This window comes from Neofelis nebulosa, chromosome 7, assembly GCF_028018385.1.
Source record: "Neofelis nebulosa isolate mNeoNeb1 chromosome 7, mNeoNeb1.pri, whole genome shotgun sequence".
Lineage (NCBI taxonomy): Eukaryota > Metazoa > Chordata > Mammalia > Carnivora > Felidae > Neofelis > Neofelis nebulosa.
In genome coordinates, this window is record NC_080788.1 from 31,954,100 (window position 1) to 31,980,225 (window position 26,126).

At 46.9% G+C, this 26,126-nt stretch overlaps 2 protein-coding genes across 8 annotated transcripts; one reads left to right on the forward strand and one right to left on the reverse strand.

Moving 5' to 3' along the window:
• The first annotated feature begins 10,860 nt into the window (after positions 1 to 10,860).
• FAM219B (family with sequence similarity 219 member B) lies at positions 10,861 to 16,963 on the forward strand. 4 transcript variants are annotated; one of them, XM_058737039.1, is made up of 5 exons: positions 10,861 to 11,417; positions 11,630 to 11,717; positions 12,415 to 12,492; positions 12,879 to 13,037; positions 14,441 to 14,634. In XM_058737039.1, the coding sequence occupies exons 1-5, from the start codon at positions 11,204 to 11,206 to the stop codon at positions 14,442 to 14,444; spliced, it is 543 nt and encodes a 180-aa protein (XP_058593022.1). In that variant the 5' UTR covers positions 10,861 to 11,203; the 3' UTR covers positions 14,445 to 14,634. The 4 variants fall into 4 exon arrangements, with proteins under 4 accessions (XP_058593022.1, XP_058593021.1, XP_058593020.1 ...); XM_058737038.1 differs by having other exon boundaries at positions 10,863 to 11,417; positions 14,438 to 14,634; XM_058737037.1 differs by having other exon boundaries at positions 11,125 to 11,417; positions 12,879 to 12,927; positions 14,441 to 16,963.
• A 1,056-nt stretch (positions 16,964 to 18,019) lies between these two features.
• On the reverse strand, positions 18,020 to 25,737 carry MPI (mannose phosphate isomerase). 4 transcript variants are annotated; one of them, XM_058737030.1, is made up of 8 exons: positions 25,507 to 25,737; positions 24,899 to 25,026; positions 23,985 to 24,185; positions 23,180 to 23,321; positions 22,429 to 22,611; positions 20,267 to 20,440; positions 19,297 to 19,499; positions 18,020 to 18,765 (listed from the first exon to the last, which is right to left on the reverse strand). In XM_058737030.1, the coding sequence occupies exons 1-8, from the start codon at positions 25,520 to 25,522 to the stop codon at positions 18,547 to 18,549; spliced, it is 1,266 nt and encodes a 421-aa protein (XP_058593013.1). In that variant the 5' UTR covers positions 25,523 to 25,737; the 3' UTR covers positions 18,020 to 18,546. The 4 variants fall into 4 exon arrangements, with proteins under 4 accessions (XP_058593013.1, XP_058593012.1, XP_058593014.1 ...); XM_058737029.1 differs by having other exon boundaries at positions 25,430 to 25,553; XM_058737031.1 differs by lacking the exon at positions 24,899 to 25,026 and having other exon boundaries at positions 25,507 to 25,537.
• Between the last annotated feature and the right edge of the window lie 389 nt (positions 25,738 to 26,126).

Consider the following 26,126-nt stretch of genomic DNA (forward strand, 5'->3'; position numbering starts at 1 on the left):
TGTATTTAACCACAACTACAATAAAGACTTAAAATTTTTTTTAATGTTTATTTTTGAGAGACTGCAAGTGGGGGAGGGGGAGAGAGCGGCAGACAGATCTGAAGCAGGCTCTTTGCTGACAGCAGTATGTAGGGCTTGAACTCCCGAACCATGAGATGACCTGAGCCCAAGTCAAATGCTCAACTGACTGAGCCACCAGGTGCTAGCCCCCCTTTATAAAAAGGAATTTTTGGTGATCTTTTTTATTTCAAATAAAAATATCTATTACTGGGGGCACCTGAGTGGCTTAGTCAGTTGAGCATCCAACTCTAGATTACAGCTCGGGTCATGATCCCATGGTTCATGGGTTTGAGCCCTGCCTCGTTGGGCTGTGTGCTGACAGCACAGAGCCCGCTTGGGATTCTCTCTCTCTCCCTCTCTCTCTGCTCCTCCCTTGAGAACACATGCACTCTCTCTCAAATAAATGAACATTAAGAAAAAAATAGATCTTTACTCGATTTTCTCATTTTAAGCACGATACATGTTCATGAAACAATACAGGAAAGTACAAGAATAAAACACACCTTTAGGCGTCCGACTTCAGCCAGGTCACGATCTCGCGGTCCGTGAGTTCGAGCCCCGCGTCAGGCTCTGGGCTGATGGCTCGGAGCCTGGAGCCTGTTTCTGATTCTGTGTCTCCCTCTCTCTCTGCCCCTCCCCCGTTCATGCTCTGTCTCTCTCTGTCCCAAAAATAAATAAAAAATGTTGAAAAAAAAAAAAATTAAAAAAAAAAAAAAAAACACACCTGAAATTCCCCTATCCAGTTACAACCATGACTGGTATTTTGGTGACCATCTTTCCAGATGTGCATGTGTATATGCTTTGGCATGCTGTAATACAAACCTGTTTATCTCCTCCTTGCTAGGTCAAGACTATTGTAGACCATTTTCTATATTGATTAATGTACCTCTGTCTTCTGCTTTTTAGTGGGACCTAATATTCCATGGTTTAGGTGTTTGACCTTGAGAGATGACTTTTCTAATGACCTTGAGGCTGAATTATAGGTGAAGAAGTGATTCTAGGCAATGAGGTAGTAGGGAGGAGTCCTGAAGAATGATTTAAGTCCCAAGAAGGTGATTGGAAAGATGGTGATAGTTAAAGTGTTAGGACTTCTCTGACATTCTAGAGATTTCGTATGGAGCTGGAAAGAATTGACTGGAAGTTACGGTTTCCTTTGCATCTTAAGTTCTGTTGATATTTCAAAATTTAGTTTTTGCCTAAGTAAGTCATTTGTGCTATTAGAAACAGATGGGTATTCTGATAACTTTATTGTAAATGCTAACTTTTAAGGCCCTTGAAGTTTGCTACAATAGTACCTTTGCAGAAATAAGCACTGCCTTTTAAATCGCTCTCATTTTGTATCACCTTTATCTCCAAGATGAGGGTGGCAAACTATGGCCCTGGACCAAATCCAGGCCATCAACTGTCTTTCTACTGCCTATAAGATAAGAAGTGTTTTTTACATTCTTAAATGGTTGAAAGTCAATAAAAATAAGATTTTTGTGATATGAGAAAAGTATATGAAATTCAAAATTCATTGTCCATAAACAAGATTTTATTGGAACACTGCCACACATTTTATTTATTCTGAGAGAGAGAGAAAGAGCCCTTACAAGAGGGGCAGAGAGAGAATCCCAAGCAGGCTCTGAGGTATCCATGTAGAGCCCAATGTAGGGCTCCATCTCACAAATCCTGAGATCGTGACCTGAGCCAAAATCAAGAGTCAGATGCTTAATCGACTGAGCCACCGGGGTGCCCCACGGAATGTACAGTTCCGAGGCATTAAGTACATTGACATTGTTGTGAAGTATCTATGGCTGCTTTTGCAATACTGTGGCAGAGCTGAGTAGTTGGGATGGATATTACATGGTCCCCAAAGTCAAAAATATTTTCTTTCTGACCATTTATGGGAAAAATTTGCCAACCCCTAGTCTAAAATAATAGAAATTATTTTCAAAGCAAGCAAGCTTTTAAGTCATAGGCCTATTACTAAAAGGCAAAAGTGACTAGATAAATTTATTGATAAATTTCTTATTCCCATCAAATGCCTGTTTTGTCATGTCAATCTCCACATTGTCTATAAGTCAAATTTGACTCCTTTGCTGTGCTTGAGAATATAGGTACATGTGCATGTGTGCTCTTGCTTTCTCTCTGTTTCTGTCTCGCGCTCTCAAAAATAAACATTTAAAAAAATGAAATATTTTTTTAAAAATTTTTTTTAACTTTTTTTTTTTTTTTTGAAAGAGACAGAGACAGAATGCAAGTGGGTTAGGGGCAGAGAGAGAGGGATACAGAATCCGAAGCAGGCTCCAGGCTCTGAGCTGTTGCACAGAGCCCGACGCAGGGCTCGAACTCGCGAGCTGTGAGATCGTGACCTGAGCTGAAGTCAGATGCTCAATCAACTGAGCCACCCAGGTGCCCCTAAAATAAAATCTTAAAAAAAAAGGAGTCTAGTTCTACCTGACTGGTACAAAAAGAGGAGAGGCTTTTGAAGCAGATAAGGATTCAGTCCTCACCTCTACAACTTCGTGGTCTTTCGCAGATCAGTTAATCCCTGTGACTATCACTTCACTTTCCTTATACATATGTGAAGTGGGTATGACAGTGACACATAAGGATGTGAGGATTGGGAAATATATCTTCCCAATGAGTTAATGTGGGGATGAAAGTAGAGCTGGTGACCTGGGACCCCCAAAAGACCTGTAGATTCATGGTATCCATCTGTCAATTATCTGCTCTACCAATAATAGGAGAAGTCAAAGGCTAGAGTCTGAAACCTGTGAGATGGGAAAAGAATTTCAGAGGGAAATAGGATAACAAATTCACTCTTGATGAACATGATGCAAAAATACTCAACAAAATATTAGCAAACTGAATTCAACAATACATTAAAAGGATCATACTCCATAATCAAGTGAGATTTATTCTAGGGATGCAAAGAGGTTCAACGTCTGCAAATCAATCAATGTGCTGTACACAACATTAACAAAATTAAGGATAAAAACTATGTGATCATCTCACTAGATGTAGTAAAAGCATCTGACAAAATTTAAGATCCATTTATGATAAAACCTCAACAAAGGGAGTATAGAGTGAACATACCTCAACATAATAGAGGCCATGTACGACAAGCCCACAGCTAACATCATACTCAAAAGTGAAAAGCTGAAAGTAAGATTAGGAGCAAGACAAGCATGCCCACTCTCACCACTTTTATTTAACATAGTATTGGAAGTCTTAGAGTAACAATAAAAGGCATCCATATTGAAAAGGAAGAAGTAAAACTATTTGCAGATGACATGTTAGATAAAGAAAACCCTAAAAACTCCAACAAAAAACGGTTAGAACTAATAAATTTGGTAAAGTTGCAGGATACAAAGTCAATATATAAAAATCTGTTGTTTCTATATACTAACAATGAACTATCAGAAAGAAATTAAGAAACCAATCCCATTTACTATTACTTGAAAAACAAAATAACTGGGAATAAATTTAACCAAGGAGGTGAAAGCCCTCTGAAAACTCTAAGACATTGATTAAAGAAATTGAATAAGATAGGAAGGGGAAGATATACCATGCTCATGGATTGGAAAATTAATATTGTTAAAATCTCCATACCACCCAAAGCAATCTATAGATTCAGTGCAATCCCTACCAAAATTCCAGTGGCATTTTTCACAGAAATGGAAACAAGAATCCAAAAATGTGTATGAAACCACAAAAGACCCTGAATAGGTAAAGCAATCTTTGAGAAAGAACAAAATTGGAGGCATCATGCTTCCTGATTTTAAACTATATTTCAGTGCTGTAGAATCAAAACAGTATGGTATTGGCATAAAAACATACAGATCAATAGGACAAAACAGAGAGTCCAGAAATAAACCCACACATATATGGTCAATGAATTTACAACAAAGGAGGCAAGAATATACAGTGGGGAAAGGACAGTCTCTTCAATAAATGGTGTTGAGAAAACAAAATGGAAGGCAACCTATGGAATGGGAAAAAACCTTTGCAAATCATTTATCTGACAAGGGGTGAATATCCAAAATATATAAAGAACTCCTACAATTTAATAGCAAAAAAAGAAGGGGGGGAAAAAAAAAGGAGCCTCGGTCACTCAGTTGGTTAAGAGTCCAATTCTTAACTTCGGCTCAAGTCATGGTCTCATGGTTCATGAGTTCAAGCCCCGTATCAGGGTCTTTGCTGACAGCTCAGAGCCTGGAGCCTGCTTCCAAATCTGTCTCCCTCTCTCTCTGCCCCTTCCGTGCTCACACTCTGCCTCTCTCTCAAAAAATAAAATAAAATAAAAGCATTAAAAAATATTTTTTTAATGGGCAGAGGACCCGAATATACATTTTTCCAAAGAATACACACAGATGGCCAATAGGCATATGAAAAAGTGTTCAAGGTCACTCATAAGGTAAATGAAAATCAAAACCATAATGAGATACCACCTCATACCTATTAGAATGATTATTATCAAAGAGACAAGAAACAACAAGTGTTGGCAAGGATGTGGAGAAAAGGGAACCCTCAGGTACTACTGATGGGAATACAAACTGGTGCAGCCACTATGAAAAACAGTATGGAGTTTTCCTCAAAAAATTAAAAATAGAATTACTTTATGATCCAGGAATTCCACTTTTGGGTATTTATCCAAAGACAATGGAAACACTAATCTGAAAAGATATGTGCACCTCCCATGTTCAGTGCAGCATTATTTACAACAGCCAAGATATGTAAACAACCTGAATGTCCATCGATGAATGGATAAATAAAATGTGGAATCCATATACAATGAAATACTATTAGCCAGAAAAAGAACAAAATTTTGCCATATGCAACAACAGGGATAGACCCTGAAGGCATTATGCTAAGTGAAATAAGTCAGACAGAGAAAGACAAATGCCATATGATCTCACATATATGTGGAATCTATAAAAAACAAACAGGGGCAGGGGCGCCTGGGTGGCTCAGCTCGGAGCCTGGAGCCTGCTTCGGATTCTGTGTCTCCCTCTCTCTCTGCCTCTCCCCTGCTCATGCTCTGTCTCTCTTTGTCTCAAAACTAAATAAAACATGGGGTGCCTGGGTGGCTCAGTCAGTTGAGCATCCGACTTTGGCTCAGGTCATGATCTCACAGCTCGTGAGTTCAAGCCCCGCGTCGGGCTCTGTGCTGACAGCTCAGAGCCTGAAGCCTGCTTCTGCTTCTGTGTCTCCCTCTCTCTCTGCCCCTAACCCACTCACATTCTGTCTCTCTCTCAAAAATAAATAAACATTTAAAAAAATTAAATAAATAAATAAATAAATAAAACATTAAAAAATTAAAAAAAAAAAAAAAAAACAACAGGGGCACCTGTCTGGCTCAGTCAGTAGAGCATGCAACTCTTGATCTCAGGGTTCTAAGTTTGAGCCCCACATTGCATATAGAGATTATATTAAAAAAAAAATCTTAAAAAATAAAAACAAAAAATGGGACGCCTAGGTGGCTCAGTTCATTAAGCAACCAGTTCTTGATTTCAGCTCAGGTCATGATCTCACTGTTCGTGGGATCCAACCCAGCACAGAACCTGCTTGGGAATCTCTCTGCCCCTCCTCCACTTGTGTGCATGTGCTCTCTCTCTCTCAAATAAATTTTTTAAATTAAACAAAAATAAAAAACAAAACACCAAGCTCCAAGCTTGTAGATAGAGACAACAGATTGGTGGTTGCTGGTGGTGGGTGGTGGATGGTGGCAAATGAGTGAAAGGGATCAAAAGGTACAAACTTTCAGCTATAAAGTAAGTCATGGGCACACTCAAATGAGAAATTTAAGATACAAAACAGATGAACATAAGGAAAGGGAAGCAAAGATAATATAAAAACAGGGAGAGAGGGATAAAACATAAGAGATTCTTAAATATAGAAAACAGAGGGTTGCTAGAGGACTTGTGGGAGGGGGGATGGGATAAATGGGCAAGGGGCATTAAGGAATCTACTCCTGAAATCATTATTGCACTGTATGCTAACTAACTTGGATGTAAATTAAAGGTAAATTAATTAATTTAAAAAAAAGAAAAATTAAGTCATGGGATGTAATGTACTACATGGTGACTGTAGTTTATACTGTATTGCATAGTTGAAAGTTACTAAGAGAATAGACCTTTAAAGTCCTCATCACAAGAAAAGAAATTTTCGGGGCACCTGGGTGGCTCAGTCTGTTGGGCCTCTGACTTCGGCTCAGATCATGATCTTGCACTCTGAGTTTGAGCCCCACATCAAACTCCGTGCTGACAGCTCAGAGCCTGGAGCCTGCTTTGGATTCTGTGTCTCCTTCTCTCTCTGCCCCTCCACCTCTCATGCCCTCTCTCTCTCTCTCTCTGTGTGTTTCTCTTTCTCTCTCAAAAATAAACATTAAAAAAATTTTTAATAAATAATTTAAAAAAAAAGAAAAATTTACTTGTAACTATGTATGGTGATGGATATTAACTAGACTTAACTGTGGTGATTATTTTGCAGTGTATACAACCTGAAATGAATATAGTATTATAGGTCAATTATACCTCTCAATTAAAAAAAAAAAAAAAAAAACCTTCACAACTGTCCCCTTTCCCTTCCTATGTCTAATCCCAAATACTTGCCTAGATAAAGGAATTCAGCTCCAGTGGAGAGCAGAACCAGAATTTTCAACAGATGATGAAGATTCATCTGTCCCAGGACCATGAAAAGTTAGGGAATGGGTGAGATTCCCATTACCTGGAGTCAGGGATAAAGTGACTACACAGTGAGGTCAAGAGAGCCTGAAAGCCAGGGCGGAACTCCTTGCTCCTAACAGCCAAGAATTTACCCACCACCGACCACAATGAAGAATAAAGTAAGTCTGAGAATCAGAGACAAGGAGGTACCTTATCTGCCCTGTTCATCATTAGATCTGCAAGGCCTGGGATAGCACTGCCCCACATTAGATGAATGAAGCTTTGCTGACTGCAGGAGCTAAGGATCCCCAGGCCCAGCAGGGGAGCCAGCACAGTCACTCTGGGGCTTTGCGTCCTGTGCACTGTGGAAGTTCTCGCCCTGAGGACTCATCCTCTGACAACCTAGGTTTTATTATTTGTTGTTTCTTTTGGGGAATGGGGAGTCATTTATTTTTTTCTTAGGTTCCTAGTGAACATGATATCTTAAGCGGAAAGGAGAATTGCTCACACCCAGGCAAGGACAGTTGGGCAATCACAGCTTCTTCATTAATAAAATGAGTTTGGACTGTATAATTTCTAAGATCCCTCCCAGCCCCAAAGTTCTATGATTCTAAACTAACTAAAATTTAAGAGAAAGATATGATATTCAACAAATATGAATTGAGTCTTATGAGGTGCCATTCCAAGCACTTTACAATTTAACCTCACAATTCTTTTAGATACGTACTCGTATTATCCCCATTTCTCTGCTAAAGAAACTGAGACGTAAAGAAGTTAAATACCCTGCCAGTAAGTGGTAGAACACATAATCAAGACTCAAGGTCCATGTTCAATCACTTAGCAGTTAACTGAGCACTAATGATGGAAGATCCAGGAGGGGTATGGAGGAGGGCACTCCCACTCTTGCTACAAGTCCCTGGAGATTTTGTGACGTCATGTGGGTTCTGACATTTTCTTTGGCCCTTAGTGAAGTCCCCATCAGTTTAACAGGCAGCACAGCTGATGTGGGAAACAAAGGCAAAAGAAAATTAAAATTTTCTTACAATTTACAGCCCATGAGACAGGCAGAGTGACCTTCCTCTAGGAACTCAGCTGCCTCAATGTTAATGATGAGGGACCATAAGGCAAGCTGAGGGCCAAGCACAAGCTAGCACAACCCCCCACCACCCAGGTGGGATATGTGTGATATTCCTCAGGCACTCCTGGCTGCCCAAGAACAAGAGAAAGAACAGGAAACAAATGGTTGAACTGATAGAGTCTCCATCTGTTTACAAATATCTTAGTAATATTACAAGAAAAGGGCAATCTTATCAATAGCCTAATCTCTAGGAACTCCCTACTGTCTTAATGATAATGCTTTGCTAGAGGGCAAAACAATTTTGACAATAGCTAGGCCTCCAGTAATCTGCTTCTTCTTTAGCATATGGAAATCCTTTTAAGAAACTTCCTCTTGGGGTGCCTGCATGGCTCAGTCGGTTAAGCATCTGACTTCAGCTCAGATCATGATCTCACAGTTCATGAGTTCAAGCCCCGTGTCAGGCTCTGTGCCGAAAACTCAGAGCCTGGATCCTGCTTCTGATTCTGTGTCTGCACCTCCCCCACTCGCACTCTCTCTCTCTCTCTCTCTCTCTCTCTCTCAAAAATAAATAAACGTTAAAATTTTTTTTAAAAAATAGAAACCTCCTCTTGACTTTACCTCCCCAACTCCACAGTCACTCTGAACAACCCAAGTGCAGCTCTTTCTGCCTACCCTGTGCTCTAATAAAATCGCCTTTTTGCACCAAAGATGTCTTTGAGAATTCTTTCTTGGCCATTGCCTCTGAACCCCCACCACCACTCCAAAAACCCATCAATAATACTTTGCTAAGGGCAAAAGGCAATCTTAGCTTAACATTATCTGACCTCCAAGATCCTGTAAGTCTCCTTTAACATATAAAAATTTCTTTGGAAACTTACTTTATATCCCAAGATACATGTTAGCAATCATCCTCCAAGCATATGGCCCTCTGACATACATCTGAAGGGTCTCCTAAGGTTTTATTAGACAGTAATAAATGAACTTTTGCTAACAAAGCTAGTCCCCTCAAGGTCCTGGAAACCTTGCCTCCAAATTCCTTAGAAACTTATGCTATTCCTAACCCCTTTCCAACTTGGAAGTATATAATCAATTGCTCCTCATAATCCCAGTGCAGCTCTTGCTGCCCATGGGTCCTGTCCCCATGCTATAATAAAATCACCTTTTTGCACTGAAAACATCTCAAGGATTCTTTCGTAGTCATTTGCTCATGAACCCAATTTCATAATTTCATCATCATGAGAATTAAATACAAAGTTGAGCCATATGAAGTTGTTTCTAGACATCAAAAATGGGTGGAACCTACCAAAATAGTTAACATTCCTCCGTGCTTCAGATTTTTCAAAAACTCCAGTCCTAAATTCCTTTATTCCTGTCCTAAAGCACAGTTCCTCTCAACTGTTAGGGTGGCCCTGGGGATTCAAAATTGTGTATTGTTGATCTACCCTGTGGAGGCCAATCAATTAGCCTCATGGCAGCCTCATGAGATCTGGCAATTCCTACATGGATCTGGAGCTTCTTTCCAGCAAGGCATAAGCACATCCCTTGGGGGCCAGAGAAGCCAAGAGCTATGACAGCTCCGTGCCCTGCTACACAGAGAGTCAGTACACTTTCACCCCTCTTTCCACAGCCTATTTTGCATTATTTGTTGCTGTATGACGGGTAGTGACGTTTGGTTCCATTTTAAAATGTGGAAACTGGGGCGCCTGGGCGGCTCAGTTAGTTAAGTGTCTGACTCTTGATTTCGGCTCAGGTCATGATCTCACAGTTCATGGGTTCAAGCCCCACATTGGACTCTGCATTGATGGGTGAGGAGCCTGCTTGGGATTCTGTCTCCCTCTCTGTCTGCCTCTCCCCTGCTTTCTCTCTCTCTCTCTCAAAATAAAAACATTAAAAATTTTTTTTAAATGATAAAGTAAAATGTGGAAACTGACAAGGGAGCCACAGGCAAGCTGAGGGCAAAGCACAAGTTAACAACCTCCTCTCCCCGCAGGTGAGATATGAGTGATATTCCTCAGGCACTCCTGGCTGCCCAAGAACTAAGGAAGGGGGAAAACAAAAGGTTAACTGATAGAGATCACAGCCAGGACACAAGTCTCCATCTGTTTACAAATGTCTTAGTAAACTACAAGAAAAACACAATCTTATCAATAGCCAAACCTCCAGAAACCCATAGTCTCAGTTTCCTGGAGCCCTAACATCACCCTTTCCTCCACAGTGATGTGGGGAACAAAGGCAAGAAGGAAATGGTTAACCGGTAGCCCATTGGCAAATACTTGAGGCAGGCAGAGTAACATTTCTCCCTGAACTCCCTACTGCCTTAATATTAATGCTTTGCTAGTGGGAAAAACAACCTTAGCTTGAAGACAGCCAGGCCTCCAGTATCTGAGTTCTCTTTAGCATATGAAAATCCTTTTGAAAACCTCCCTTTTTTTGAAAAAAAAATTTTTTTTCAGTCTATCTATTTGTTTTTTGAGGCTCTGTGCTGTCAGCTCAGAGTTCCACATGGGGCTTGAACTCAGAAACAGCCTTGCACTCACAAAGTGAGATCATGACCTGGGCCAAGATTAAGAGTTGGAGGCTCAACCAACTAAGTCACCCAGGCGCCCCTGGAAACCTTCCCTTTGCCTTTATCTCCCCCAACTCCATAGTATAACATCAGTCATTCCTCAGAACTGCAGTGCAGCTCTTTCTGCCCACGAGTCCTGTCCTCGTGCTTTAATAAAGTCACCTTTTTGCTCCAAAGCGGTCTTAAGAATTCTTTTTTGGCCTTCAGCTCGCACTCCCCTTCCTCCCCGCCCCACTCCAAAACCGCATCAGAAAGCGATGTCTAGAGAGGGTTTAGTACCAAGTAGTATTAGAAATAACATGGGTTTGAAGTTAGATGGATCAGTCCAGGCACTGCCCTTAGTGTGTGACCTCCTCAAGGTCCTTGAACCTCTCTCTCGACCTTCTGGAGAAGGGCGTTAATATCTCCCTTTCTCATACAGCTCTTTTCACTTCAACCCAGACTCTCCATGACGGGGTGAGACGCAGAGAGAACCCCACGAGGAGGCACTGCGGTAAGTGCTGGTGCGCTAGGGGGTGAAGAACCCCGCCCAGCGAGCGTACAGCCGGGGCTTTCCATAAATATAATACTTTGCTTCCACTGAAGACAGAATTGGCCTCGACATGCCCAGGTTCAGGTGGCCGACAAGTACCGCATTGTGTCCCAAAACCCGGAACTGACCCTAACCAGGTCCCCAGGGTGCGGTGCAATTGTGCCAGCCCACAGCAGGCAAGGCCGGAAGTCTCGGGCGGCTGCGGCTTGCGCCTGCGCGCCGCCATCTTGTTCGGAAGAGACGGCCTCCCTGCCCGCCCAGGACTCGAAAGCCAGGAGGCGGGGCTGTGCGTCGCGGCGGGCCGTGGCCGGGCCATGGCGAGCGCGGAGCCCAGCACGCCCGGGATGCGGGCTTCTACCCCGGGACCCCGGCCCGGCGGGACCCCGGACTGCGCACCGGGCGCCACGAGGCTGCCCTTCGGGCGAAGCGGCAGCGGAGTCCCCCGACTCGGGGAGCGGCCCCGGGCGGTTGTGGAGAAGAGGGGACCGTACATGGTGACGCGCGCGCCTTCCATTCAGGCCAAGCTGCGTGAGTGCGGCCCGATTGGGGCTGGGGCGTTCTGCCTGGGCGGGCTACCTGGTCCCCTGGGCGGGCTCCGGAGCCCTGCTGGGGATACCCTGGAGGGGCAGCTGCAGCCAGCTCCCGTCTCGAGAATGTGTTCGGAGAGAGCGGGCTCCTGGCGTTTGGGAGACACGGCGGAGTGGGGAAAACCCCGCTGACCCGGGCCCTTTGACTTCCAGAGAAGCACCGGGACCTGGCCAAGGCCGTTCTGCGGAGAAAAGGCATGCTGGGGGCCTCGCCGAACCGCCCCGATTCTTCAGGGAAAAGGTCTCAGCAGGCGCCATCTCCTCTGTGCCAGCAGTTTCCAGAGAAGGCCTTACTCCTCACGCTGGGAGACAGTTCTCACGCTTTAAGACCGAGCTAGTGATTCACCTGGCGCCAACCCATTTAGTTTACTATTTTAAAATGAGAAGAGGAATGACCTTTTCTTTTCCTTTTCCTTTAAGGATATGATGATGTCAGGGAAATGGCTTTGGAATAACAGTTTTGTCCGTGCTTAGGCTTGTTCACTCTGAGTGTCAAGCTAGGCAGGAACACAGTGGCTGGGGTCTCCAGGAGTGAGGATAGCAGTGTGGGAACAGTCAGTCCTGTATTTCTTTTGAACAGAACGGTAAACTCTGAGGGCTGGATGGGACCTTATCTAGTGCCTCTTACAGTTAAGAGCTAAAACTCAAGAGAGGGGAAGAGAGATTTCCCCAAGGACTTGCAGTTGGTTGGTGAGGAGGGGGAGCTTTCCCAGTTCTGGAAAGAGTAGCTGTGGTTTTCCTCAGGAGCAGTAGGGGGAGTGGTGTGGGGAACTGCATATTCTGAGGAGCTGTAGCAGGCAGTGGTGGCTGTGTGACCAGGTAGAAGGCAAGACCGTACTGCAGCCAGTTCTTTTTTCCATAAGGGCAAAGACTCTTGACTTTCCCTGGGAAATGTTGGTGCTTCATCTATGCCTGGTCTCTTCCCCATCTCCCCTCAGGTCAGTGAAGTTTAACAAGGGCTACACTGCCCTTAGTCAGAGTCCAGATGAAAACCTGGTGTCCCTCGACTCTGACAGGTGAGTGCTGTCTTTGGAACTATCCCTTGGGGGAGTGATATGGGTAAAACAGCAGATCTCTTCCCAGAACCTTCATGCATGTTCCAGGGCTGTCTTCAGAGCATTGTCCCTTCCCAGGATAGTTTGGTTAGAGCACTCAGGCGATCGTGCTGTTCTTGGATTTGGAGTACCAACCTTGTGTGGGGGAATCATCCTCCCCTGTTATGTCTTCAGTGTTAGTGACAGTGACCCCGTCCCTGCTTGAGCCCATGGAAAGAGCCACTGGTACTCATGACAGATTCTGGGTTTCAGTTCTCTGATGTGTGGTCTTCGTTTCACAAGTCCTCCAGACCCCCTTGCATGTTCTCCGCAGGCATCCCCCTGAACTGACTGTTTTCCTCTTCTAGTGATGGGGAGCTGGAATCCAGATACTCCTCCGGGTATTCCTCTGCAGAGGCAAGTCCAGAGCGCCTTTCTGCACGGGGCCAGGCTGCAGGCAGCGTCACCACCACTGCCAAATGCTTGTCTTGTGCCTGCTGTATGCACGGCACTGTGCCAGACTTACGGTCTGTTCTCCAATCTTCTACTCTGTCTTAGTCCCTCAGCAGAGGTATAGGTGTCTGAGGAGGGCTGTTGAAAATTCAGGAGATCATAGGGCTGAAAAGGACCTCACAAATCTTCTAGTGCTGGTCACCACTTAGAAAAATCCTTTTGGGAGGTAGGGGAGAATAAAAAAGAGAGAAAAGGAATCCTCTTGACAAACCCTGCCTAAGTGTTCGCCAGCCTCTGCTTGCTTGTGCCTGGGTACTCACTATCTCCAGGAAGCTTTCCCGCCTGCCCTCCCTCTAAAACAGACACATACACACATGTTCCTTTTTCAGGTAGCTCTTAGATAAGGCAATATTATTAACTTGAAATGTCTCCTGCACGCTGGACTCAGTGGTCATAGGCCTGCCTTCCAGTGTCACCCAGTAATTCTGGTTTCCCTTCCTTTGATTGCCTTTTATCTGAGATCAGCATTCCTGTCCCTCCCTTGGCCATCCTTCACCAAGGTTACTTTCTTCCAGGCCAAACAACTTCTGTTCCTTCAGTTGTTCCATCTATGGGAACTCAGACTAAGATACTACTGGGCTGGCCTTTTGGACATGTTTCCAGAGTGACAGCCCCAGACACACATGTGCAGCTTTCTGCCTTAGAGGTGAAGTGCTGGAGACATGACTATATGCCACCGGTATTTTTCCCTTGTTCTCCTGGAAACCCTTGGCCACTCCCTGAGTTTCTGCCAAAGAGAATAGAGGCAGTCTGTAATTTTTATCCTTGATTACCTGGGTGCCTAACATTGTTAAACCTAAGAAAAGAAAAATTAGCCAAGAGCCAGGGAAAGTTCTATGCCATTCCCAGCCTCCTGTTCCTTCTGCTCAGCAGAACTGGTAAAGCTAGGCTGACAGGTTCTGCTTTGCAGGGAAGGAGCTCTGCTAGCATGGAATGCCAACATGTCTAACTAGCAGTGCAGACAAAGCTGCTCCCCACTTCGTTTCAACGTAACTCATGTTCTATTCTACCCCATTGTTCTGGTATCATTGTCCCATATTCTTCAGCCTTCACAAGGACCAGTCTCGGTTCCCAGTGGGAGTGGTCAGGCCATTGACTTTCAAACATAATCTGGAATCTGATATTTACGTCAGATGCTTTGGGATTCTTTAGTGGGAACAGCTCCCCTGGGGGTTATTGACATTGCAGCCTGTACAGTATTGGCTCAGGGCACTTGGGGCCCCTCACTGCTGGGTGAGGCACAGGTAGAAAAAGGTAGCACTTCCTCACATAGTCCAGTGATGTGTGGAGTTGGCCTAAGTAAGGGTGGAGCATGAACAGGAAGTTCTGGTAAGGAAATGTAGGTCTGCCTTTTGGGCAGCAGTTATTTTTGCTTTACTGCCTGGCTTAAAGTTTTCTCCTCTCCTGCTCTTAGCAGGTGAACCAGGAAGTGAGCCGGCAGCTGCTCCAGGATGGGTATCACCTGGATGAGATTCCAGATGATGAGGACTTGGATCTCATCCCTCCCAAGCCTATGGCCTCTTCAACATGTTCCTGCTGCTGGTGCTGTCTTGGGGACTCTTCCTCCTGTACCCTCCAATAGACATAAGCCCCCAAGATGGGCCCTGCTCACCATGCCTGCAGAGCCCTTTTGGCCCTTCTTAGGTCACAGAGTGTAGTGGGGACTGCTGTCAGCCTCAGAATCACTGGAGGCACTGACCCTCTGGGAAGGTCAATGACCTATAGTTACCCCTTACCTGGTGCTTCTCAGGCCAGAGGCCCCCATCTGGGCCATAGGGTGATAGGTGGAATTCTGCAGTTTTCCTCTGCTATTGGAGCAGAGTTTGGAGAAACCACCTTTATAAGGGCAGGAACAGATGAATTCTGGTTCTTGTGGTCAGTGACAAAGCTGGCTAAGGAAAAATTGCAAACATCTTGACAGGTATTTGTCATGCTCTTTGGAGGGAGAAAGCTTTTGTGCCCAGGCTATGCTGGATGGTGTATGGAAGCAGAAAATAGCACTTTATGGCTTTCAGTTTGGGAGTCTGAAAAAGAATAACTATATGGGACCAGTTTAAGAAATTGCATATGCTCTCCTCTTCCTGGCTCCATGATGGGTTACGTGCTTGACTTTCAAGAAAGCATAAAGCAGGGCCCTTTGGCCTCTTCCCTTGTGCCTGTTTGGCTATGGCAGGGAGTACAGCAGGTTGCTTGATGGCACAGCAGGATCAAGACTTTCAGAATTCCTGGATCCAGAGCATCTCCAACTGGCTCAAACTGTCTGGGTAGGTTTAGTGACTGTGGTCAGCCCACCCTAGTTAGAGAAAAATTGCTCCATTATGTACATATTTATTTATTTGTCTTTCCTTGGTGGCCATTCTTTGCCTTGTTGTTAGCTAGTTCAATACACTTTTTTGAGTGTAAAGGTCAGGTGAAGGGCCTGGAGCTTGCCCCAGAAGCCTGCAGGTTTGGGTTACCAGCAGAGGGAGCTGCAGGGAGCAGTCAGGTGCCTTCCTATTGAGCTTTTTAAACTTGAGAATAGCGATGGGTGAGTAGTATAGTCGTACAGTTGTGTGGGCTGTGATGTAGTCAGAGGCTCACAGGATGGAGAGGAGGGACCCATGGCAGCTTCCGAGAGCCTTCCTGAGGAGATAATATGCCATTGCAGAGGGTTTCCCTTCATCCAGCATGGGCCTCACGACAGATACAGAGGATTGGACTTCACGGTAAACCTCTGGTGCCACACAACCCTCAGAGTAACACAGCTGGGACAGGCCTAATCTCCCCAGTGAACACACTGGCCCCCTGCCCCCATTATCTCATGCATCTCATCATCTCTTGCTATCCCAGTCCTCTCTAGAATTTAGTTTTCAATGCTTTTTCTTTTTCCTTTTCTTTTTTTTTGGCCTCACCTAGAGCCCTGGTGAGGATTGAACGAGAGTGGACACAGTTCCCAGCCCAAGGGACATGATGGTCAGGATTGGGGTGTGGGCCCACATGGGAAAGTACCTGGTCTGTTACTTCATTTGATGTCTTGTGGCCTCTAGAGGTATAAGGAATGACATGGACTCTTGCTCTACCACATGAGGTGATTGGACGGCTGAGAAGGTCCTTATTTGTTAGGTGTAATCTAGTAGCATCACAGCAGGAGGGAGATGGGACAGATGCCAGAGGCACCTCGAGTTAGGGTCTGGAGGATAGGGGACACAGATGCTCCCGAACGGGACAGGGCGATGTCACACAGGTGCCTCACATTCTGATAGCTTTGTGCAAATGCCCACAGGCATTTGAAGATGTGAGAACATCCTCATCCTGAACCCTTTGCCCATCCACCAAAGACTATTCAGGCCTTTCTGGTTTCTGCAGAGACACATGAAGAGAGGCCCCGATGTAGGGCAGTGTAAAGAAAACAGTGGTGGTGGCAGGAAACCCAGTGGGGGCCAGAAAGTGCTGTGGAAGCCCAGTGGGGCCACATTTCTGTGGGGGAATTGGTTAGGAGAGGGTAGCTGAGCATTTGGCAACAGCTGTGGTGAAGGCAGCAGGGCCCTCAGATGGACCTCCAGCTGGTAGTTACCAGCTGATAAATCAACACTGATGTATTTGCCTGCATCTGTTCCTGGAGAGGATGTTCCAGAGCTGGTTACTCTGTGTAGAAAGCATTACCTTTGAAGTTTTGGGAATAGTGTAGCAAGGCAGGGTAGAAACAGTTTACTGTTTGGGGCCAGAGGTCCCAGGCTAAAATGTCACCAATAAAGGCACCAAGGTGCCTAGAGCCAAACTGCCTTAATTCAGAGTGCTGGATATTCTGCAGGTGACAGTGCCCTGGGGAGAGAGGGGTGTATTTGCACTTACCTCACAGAGGGGAGTATGTGTATGGTGTTTACAGAGTACTCTACAGAACTTTTGGCTTAGGCTTCTACAGCTCTGGGGGTTTCTAAGAATAAACACAATCATGCTAGTAGTTAAGCCGTCTCTGTGTTACGATAGGATTTTAAAGAAAGCCCTAGACCACAGCCTTCTGAAATGAAGAAACAGCCTAATAGCCCCAACTGTGACCATTCCTCCTAGGACCTCTTGTTCCTACTATTCCCAGTGGGCATCATTTTCAGGCCTGTGTCATTGGAGACCATGGATGTAACAGGCCTTTGCACAGCACTTCTCTTTAGACTGCGTTCCCTTTGACAGACCTTTTCTTCTCAGGTCATTTTTGGGTTTTAGCTGAAGAAAACTTGGAGGCCAAAAAAAAGACACCCCAGAACAGATTGGCCAGAACTTTTTTGAAGGTAGTTTCCTAGATTTCCATTGTATAGGAGGTCTAGTGTGGGCAGTAGCCCAAGAAGATCCTTTTGTGCCAGTCTGAACCCTTACCCCACAGGAAGGAGCCAACAGCCTGGCTCTCTGCTAAGTCTGAGGTGACAGGATCTCGGACTGCAGTCAGGTACTTCAGTGGCAGAACAGACAGCTGTGCCACCTCTTGCAGACTAGAGGGTAGGCACGGGAAGAGCAGACGCCCTATATATTTCCTGCCAGTTTAGAAAAAGTAGCTAGGTTTCTCTTTGCAACACAAACTGGATTGCCCTGACCCCAAATCCCTGTGTATACAGTGACTGAATGTGCTCTAGAGAAGTGGCTGACAAACTCGGAAGGGTTGGTCCGTATGTTTGGTGTTGCAGGCCCTACAGTCTGGTGCATTTACTAAATTTTGCCACTGTAGCCTGAAAGCAGCTGGATGGTATGTAAATGACAAGTGTGGCCAGGTCCAGTCTGCTGGCCTTAACATGCTGATCCTGGCCCTAAGGCCAACTGAAACATTGGAGAGGAGAATCTTACACTAACAGTACCTGTATTTAGATCCACCTTCCCCATATGTAGGACTCAAGGCCTGCCTGCAAGCTCTGCATCTAAGGCTGAAGCCGGCTGCCCTTCCTATAAAAGGGCCCTGAAGTCCAGCCTGCCCTCCACAGGGAGCTCTTAGAAGCAGAAATTAAAGCAAAAACTGGACATCCAGAAAGGGCTCTATCCTGGAACACTAAAGGTTGACTGCTCTACATCAGCCTCAACACAGTGATCTTTAATTGCTTTGACAGAGTCAGAGGGTGGCAATGAGTAATGAGTCCATAGGCCTACTCTTTTCCCTCCTTTGCATTTGAGGAAATGGGCAGTCCCAGGGCCAGAACCCTGTTCTTAGAAATGGCCTATCCTTTTGCTGTGAGTGATGCTGAAATAGTACTAGATTTTAGCAGCCTGCTTAATGCCATAGGCTGGAACAGCTGCTGCCTCCTGCCTTGAGGACAGCCTGGCTGAGGTATGGTGAGAATACAAGGGGAGTGTCTGCTCTTAGTTCTTATCGGGGTCCTTCTCCCAAGAGAAAGATGATGGTTTGTCCTAGGCTTGCTCAGGAGGTACTACCTTCAAGCTTGCTACTCTACCCCAGCTCTTCCAGCGCACACCCAAGTCCAGAACAGGGAAGGGTTTGAGCTGGGCCTGAGAGGCTGGCTAGGATTTAGGGTAACTGTCAGAGGAGAGCCAGACAGGCTGTGGTCTCTACAGCAGGCAGCAGGCTCGGAACATCAGCAGGTCATCGGGCACAGTGAGCTTCAGTGAGACGCTCTCATTGGCCCCAATGAAGAGCACCCCACCACGCTGCAGGGGGATTGGTGTCTGGGCTGTGGGAGTGCTGGCTGTCACTCTTCCCTGTACTATCAGGAGGATGCTGGCCGAGTCCACTGCCAAGACCTTGTATTCAGTGATGGAGCCAGGGACCTGGGCAAAACAAACAGCAGGATGATGCGCTTCACTTTCTGTTCCTATCGGCTCACAGTGGGCCCAGGACAACCCCAAAGACAGTGAGAGGAGCGCTCAGTTATCTTCCCCAATGCTCAGGCTCTTGTCAGCATGGAGGCCCACATCCGGTCTCTGGTACAAAGAAGAGTGGGTAGGTCCTGTGGCTATGCCTCCCGTACCCCCCACCAAGTGAGCTTAACAGAAAGGAAAACCAGCCCCAGGTACACGCCACATTGTGGACCTTGCCAGGGTTTTTCTTTTTTTTAATGTTTATTTTAGAGAGAGAGCATGAGCAGGGGTGGGTGGCAGAGAGAGACAGAATCCAAAGCAGGCTCCACACTGTGCACAAAGCCTGATGTGGGGCATGAACCATGAGATCACCACCTGAGCTGAAGTCCAATGCTCAACTGACTGAGCCACCCAGGTGCCCCTTGCCAGGCTTTTTCATGCCACACAAAGACACCCATCATAGCTGCCACCATCCCCACCCTCCCCACCCTCCCCACTCACCTCCATCTTCATGACAGTGAAGTCTGGCACAGGGGGGTTATAGATAGAGAGGTAGGGGTCTTCTTGACTCTGTGTTGGAAGAAAGAGCCTGTCCTTGCTGGGGGTATAGTTGAGCATTTCACACAGAGTTGGCACATCGATGAACTTGGGTGTCAGGCCAGCACGAACAGTATTGTCTGAACACGCCATGCACTCCACGCAGTCTAGGGACAGACAGTTGTCATGCACTAACCTGATGAAGGATGCCTTGAATTTAGACTCTCCAGGGCCGGGCCTCCTAACGTTGGGTAAAACGTGTGAAATGTATAATCTGGGAGAATGGGCTAAGATATGAGATACTAAATACAGGTGGTAGGTCACCTGCATATTGTCAGTCACGTTAGCCCCTGGGGGAGCCCCAACCCTCCCCAGACTATTCTACCACAGAATCCTGTCCATGAGTGGACAAATAGCCAAGAGTCAAAATGTGACACCTTTCTGTGAGAATGTATTTTCGCATAAAAATCTCTGGGTAAAGACACATGTAAAGGTAGCATAACGTAGGGGAGAGAACAGCAGCCTTATCCAATATAGCCTGGGTTCAAATTGTTAACCACACGTGCTCATAAGACTCAGCGTGAGAGTACTGGGACCTCAAAGGGCGTGAAGAGTCAAGCAGTATATAACACAAAGCTGTCATTCTCCATCCCTACTGGTTACTTCCCTGCCCACCCCAGGAACCCTGGGAGGTCAGAGCTGGATGGGACCTTAAAGGTCTCTCCTTGACCACCCCCTCCCCCTTTTATCTAAATGAGGAAGCAAGGCTTGGTAGGCTTGGTAGACTCACTGCTAAAATGTTGCTCATCTAGGGGTGCCTGACTGGCTCAGTTGGTGGAACATGCAACTTTGGCCTTAGGGTTGTGAGTTTGAGCCCCACATTGGGTGTAGAGATTATTTAAAAAAAAAATCTTAAAAAAAAAATGTGACTCACCTCCTTTCAAGTAGGCATGGGGCACATTGGCCTCCAGAAACATGGCCTCTCCTGGCTTCAGGGTAAGCAGGTTCAGGAAGTAGATGGCAAAGCATCCAATATCACCTGGATACTGCTGATACAGCTGCAGCAAGAGCTCCCCATTGATGTCCTCCATGTTGTTTCCAGCAGCCACTGAGGGTCAGAGTGCCCCAAGGCCATTTAGGAACCCCCAGTGGTGTTTACAGCCCCACCGCGGCCACCAAGTCCTGGGGAAGTCCCTACCCTCAGAAATCTAGAAACTGGTGGGTGTATCTGTCTAGCCACATCCCCACCCTTTGTGGGCTGGCCTTCCTTGATCTTCCAGCCCACAGAGGTGCCATTTTCCCTTGTTCGGACCGTCTATATGCTCAGCATTACACTGGAAGAGCTAAGGTTTGGGGCCAGATAATCCTTTGTTGTGGAGGCTGTCCTGTGCATTGCAGTATGCTTAGCAGCATCCTTGGCCTCTACAACCAAGATAGCACTAGCACCCCAATCCATGTTTTGAAACAAAAAATGCTCTAGACAGTTGCCAGTGTCCCCTAATTGAGAACCACTGCTGTAGAATCTCAATCTATTTAAGGGATAACCCAAGAGTTCCATGTGGAGTGACCAACTGCCCCAGTTGGCCCAGGCCTTTCTGTTTCACAGCACTGAACATAACATGTCTCAGAAAAAGTCCCAGACAAACCAAGATGGTTGATTACCCCAGAGAGCAAGAGGCAGAATGAGCCCAGGGCCAAAACTGTGTCCTGGAGACTGACCAGGGGAGGGAGACCTCAGCCTGGGCTAGATTAGTGAGGGAAGTCTTGGAAATTGGGGCAGGGGAGGGTGGTGAGCTGAGATTTCTTGAGTGTGCAGAGAAGTGGGGAGGGCATGAGTAAGTAAAAGCTGAATGTGTCAGTGTCACAGTGAAGGAACTGGCTGCTCTGGATTGGAGGGTGGTTCTGAGCCTTCATACACAGACATGCTGAATGTCTGTTCTGTGCTAAGCACTGGGAACACAGTCTCAAGGAGACAGATTCCTGGCCTGGAGAAAACCCAGGTGATGCATGTGGTGATATAGACTCATAGGTGCTACACCTCACATATGAACAGGGTGTCCTGGGAGCTCCCAGCAAGAGTATCCCATTCTGCCGTGAGTGCCACTTGGAGCACTCTGAATGCCTCTCACACCCTCCAGTGATCAGCAGCCCAGAGTCTTACCGCCCACAATCTTGGGTCTCAGTATTCATTCATTCGGTCCTTCACAGGACACAGATTTACTGAGAACCGGCAAAATATCGCGGGCTGTTCTAAGGGCTGGTGATGATCCAAGAACAAGATAAGGATCCCTTTCCCTTTGTAGAGTTTACATTCTGGCGAAGGGAGAACGGGCAAATAGGTATAAAGGGGAGGCATGCAAGCAGAAACACCAAAAGCAAAAGAATCCAAAGAAAACAGTAGGTAAAAGAGCTCCCTATGGCTCAGAGGTGACAGGAGAAATGTGTAGAGAGCCAGAAGAGCTCTGGGGTCGCCTGGAGAAGGGGCTGGGGCCTCATCATGTGTGTCACATAAGCTCAGAGCTGGAATCCACTCTGCCTTGTTTTATACTGCTTGTACTAACCTCCAGACCCAAATGTGACAGCCACGCCCATCAGTCATTTCCTGAACCCTCCTTAGTTAGCACAAGGTTGGGCACGGAGCAGCTATTTAAGGCAATATATCTCTATCTATCTATCTATCTATCTATCTATCTATCTATCTATATCTATATATGTAATTAAAAAAAGATCTGATTGAAAGCTCTGGGCTTCAGGCCTTTGGAGAAGAGGAGGATGAGCATCCCCATGTACCCTTCCTACTTTCTAGGCCCAAAGTATAAATCCATCCATGGAGAACAACTGTAAGGCTGGGGAAATCTCAGAATGTCTAGGTGGAAGACCTCCTAAAAGTCCTCCAGGCCACTCTGTCTCCAGCCGTCTAGAGAAACAAAGACTAGGAAAGAAACGCTCAGTTACTAACAGACCATCGAAGTCATCTAAGGCCCATTTTGGTGATGCACTTTGAGCAGAGAGGTTGAGAACCCTGTCCTCCTCAGTGCCTGGTGCCCATGCTGGGGCAGTGCAGGCCGGGGGCACCGCACCGCCTACAACACCCACCTTGCTGGGAGATTCGCTTCACCAACAGGTTGAGCTGCTCTATCACCACCTTCTTCTCGCTCTTCATCAGGTGGGAGAAACAGCTCTGCAGAGCAGAGGCCACACACTGGGAGTCACTGCTCAGGCTCTGCTTCAGCTGTGTTGCTGCATTATCTCCAATAAGAAACTGGAACTCGGGCACCTCTGCAGGAAGGCCATGCCAGGGCCCGTATCAGGAATGGCAAGGTGGAACCCGCACGAGTGGGAAGTCGGAAGAGGCCTCCCTATCCCATCCCTAACCAAGGAGCCAGGCAATGCTAAGCAAACTTTGAGGTGAAAACCAACTGCTTGCAACCAGCCCTACCAACCATACCTGAGCCTGGTCTCACAGGTCCACCCCAGTGGCTTTAAGAATTCATAGGGCCAGGGGCGCCTGAGTGGCTCAGTAGGTTAAGCATCCGACTTCGGCTCAGGTCATGATCTCACGGCTCGTAGGTTCGAGCCCCACATCAGGCTCTGTGCTGACAGCTCAGAGCCTGGAGCCTGCTTCAGATTCTGTGTCTCCTCTCTGCCCCTCCCCCTGCTCAGGCTCTCTCTCCTTCAAAATAAGTAAACATTAAAAAAATTAAAAAAAAAAAAAAATTCATAGGGCTAAGCAGCCCCTCAATTACTGTGACACTTAGCCTCTGTTCTCTGCCACTATTCCAGCTCTGCCCTGGGTTGCCTATGCACCGTAGGCCCAATATGCATGTTCTATTTTGCCCAGTCTTACTTGTCAGAAATGTCACAATTTCCTCAACTGGCCGGAAGCCACATAAACCCTGGAAGGAGGTGAGGGCAATGGCTATCTCTGGCTTATGGTTGGCATCGGGGTAGTGCTGTGGAGCCTGGAGGTGCAATTTCTCTGCCAGCTCCTGTGGGATGGCAAAGGGAAGAGGAGGATGGTCAAGGTGCAGTCATCATACCTAGCAGGACACCAGTCCCACCCAGCCCTTGCTCTCTACCCGCCCTGGTCACCAGAAAGCAGTGGCTTCATACTTTTGGCAATGAGCCCAGTCAGGGCATAATGCAGAAACTCAGGGCCTGGACTGCAAATCAGGAAACCCCAACACCAAGTCAAGCTCAGACACTAACAAGCTGTGCAAGTTTGGTTAAATCCCTGTCTTCTCTGGGTCTTACTCTGCCCATCTAGAAATGAGAAATTTGGACACACAAATGCCTAGGAGTTGGGGCAATAGTTAGGGTGCCTGCCTTGTCCTGGACGGCAAACTTTCTGAGAGAGCCAGGTGGGAAAACAGCAGATAGAGTAGTCCTGGGCTGGATGAGGGGAACCCAGGAAAGAGCATGGAGAAACTCCCTGGGCACAGGCTGGACAGCTGTCCGCTTAGACTTAGCTGCCAGCATGTGTCACCAGCATCTGGCCTTCCAGAGCTAAATTGGGAGTCGTCAAGCCTGAATTTAGCTTTGGGCTGGAGTGTGGCACGTGGGTGGGGTAAAAGCAGCAGTAAAAGTAGTGGGAGGGCCTTGACCTGAGTTCTTCTGTACCCCGACCTCTGCACTCCACTCTAATCCTGTACCTTGTTAGGGTGTGCCTGGATGGACAGGGCAGTTTCAACTGAGAGCACTTTGAAGAGGAAGGGTAGCTTGCCATTAAAGGTGTCCTTGACCTTTGAGCCCAAGCAGTCCTGGTTCTCAGCGATCCACTGGCCTAGGGTCTTCTGTGAGATGCGATTGTCAAGGATCTTGGCATCTCCCCGGGGATGGCACCCCATCCACAACTGGAAAAACATAAAACTTGGGAGGGAAAAAGGAAAAACCGGACACCACCAACCTGAATCCTGAGACAGGCCTCCCAGGCCTGGGCATAAATGCTCATGCCATCACAGACCCCAGGAAGACTCACAGGAAGGCAGCAGACCCCAGCATACCAGGAGTCAGGAGACCCAATTCAGGCTCTGCCTCCAACCGGCTGTGGAAGCCTAGGTTGGTTATTTCTGATCTCTTGGTCTCAATTTTCTCATCTGTCCGATCAGGAGAATGACACCTGCACTGTCAAGGTCACTAAAAAGCTCTCAAATGCCTCTGAGAAGGGTTAACATTCATTTATTCCAATCTCAGTAGAGGCCTTTGGCCTTATATTTTGGCTTTATCTCACCTAAATGGGCAGGAAAAATACATATTTTAGGTTATTAAGATGTAAAAGTCAAAGTTTTAATTGTCAAAGAGGGCTGAATTAAAATTCAGTAAGTGCTGGTAGTTCTTGGGGGAAGGAAGATACCAGAAATCCCAGCCAATTATGACAAAACCTCTCTTCTTTTGGTGCTACCATCTGGATTCATTGCCTGCCCAGATCTGAAGAGCCAAGAGGGCTTCCCTCCCTCTTTGCTGCCTCCCTCTCCCAGCTGACCTAAATGATTTGCCCCAGGCCCTCTGAGTGAAGGAACCCCTCGGTCTCACCTGCTGGTAAAGTCAAACACAACCCAGGTCTCACCTCTGCATATGGCTTGTCCTCTGAGATCTGGGCCAGCGGGTCACTGCTGGCCAGCAGCCGAGCCACTTCACTGTTAGAACCTGTCTTCCCCCAGGCATACTGCTGCACCACACCGGAAAGGGGGAATACTGGGGGCATAGAGAGTGGGTCAGCTTCCACCCCACTCCTGAGGCCTGACCCTACTGTCTTGGGGAAACTAGACACGAGCTGAGGGTTTTGTCTGGGGGACAGTCATATAAGGGGTTTGTAGGTCGTTAGTTGAGACCCTTCTCCGCAGGCCTCGATGTTCCCATCTGTAAAGCGGGCAGTAAGGCTTTTCCGCGGACATGAGTCAGGTAGATGCGCTGAGGTGACGAGGAGGAAGCGGGAGGAACCTATTGGACGGCACCCCGTCTCGAAGTGACCCATGCGCGGCCCCTCCCCGCCAGACCCTCCTTCGAGCGCTGAAATGGCTCAATCCCCATCGCAGGTGCCCCCTCCTCTGCCCAGAGCCCATCCATCTTTCCGCGGAGCCGCAAGCCTGGGTCCCACCTGGCATTTCAGGTCGGGAAGGTTCCCCGCGACGCGACCCTCCCCCAGTGTCCTCAGCAACATAGCCGACAGCCCACCTTGCTGAACTGCCATCCTCACGGTACCGGATCTGGCTTCTGGCACGCATGCACTTCCCGGCAGCACCCGCAACGCCCCTGACCCAGAGCTTCCTGGGAAATGTAGTTCCTCTAGTGCCTCCTTGGAGGGCCGTTTGCCGGGGGTGGCCACTGGGAGCACTCTGAATGCCTCTCACACCCTCCAGCGATCAGCAGCCCAGAGGCTTACCGCCCGCAATCTTGGGTCTCAGTATTCATTCATTCGGTCCTTTACAGGACACAGACTTACTCAGAACCGGCAAAATATCGCGGGCTGTTCTAAGGGTTGGTGATGATCCAAGAACACGATAAGGATTCCTTTCCCTTTGTGGAGCTTACATTCTGGTGAAGGGAGAAAGGGCAAATAGGTATAATAAATAAGCAAGTCATATAGGAGGTTGAGAGATAAGTGCTACAAAAAGTGGGGGTGGGAGTAGGAAGCATTTTGCAGAATTTAAAATATCTAGGGAAGTCTTATTGAGGAGAGGAGGTTTGAGCACAGACTTAGAGGTGAGGAGGAATATTCTGACAGAAGAAACTGCTTGAGCAAAGACTATGGTGGGAACATGGGAATGTGTCTGTTATATTTTGGAATAAATAGC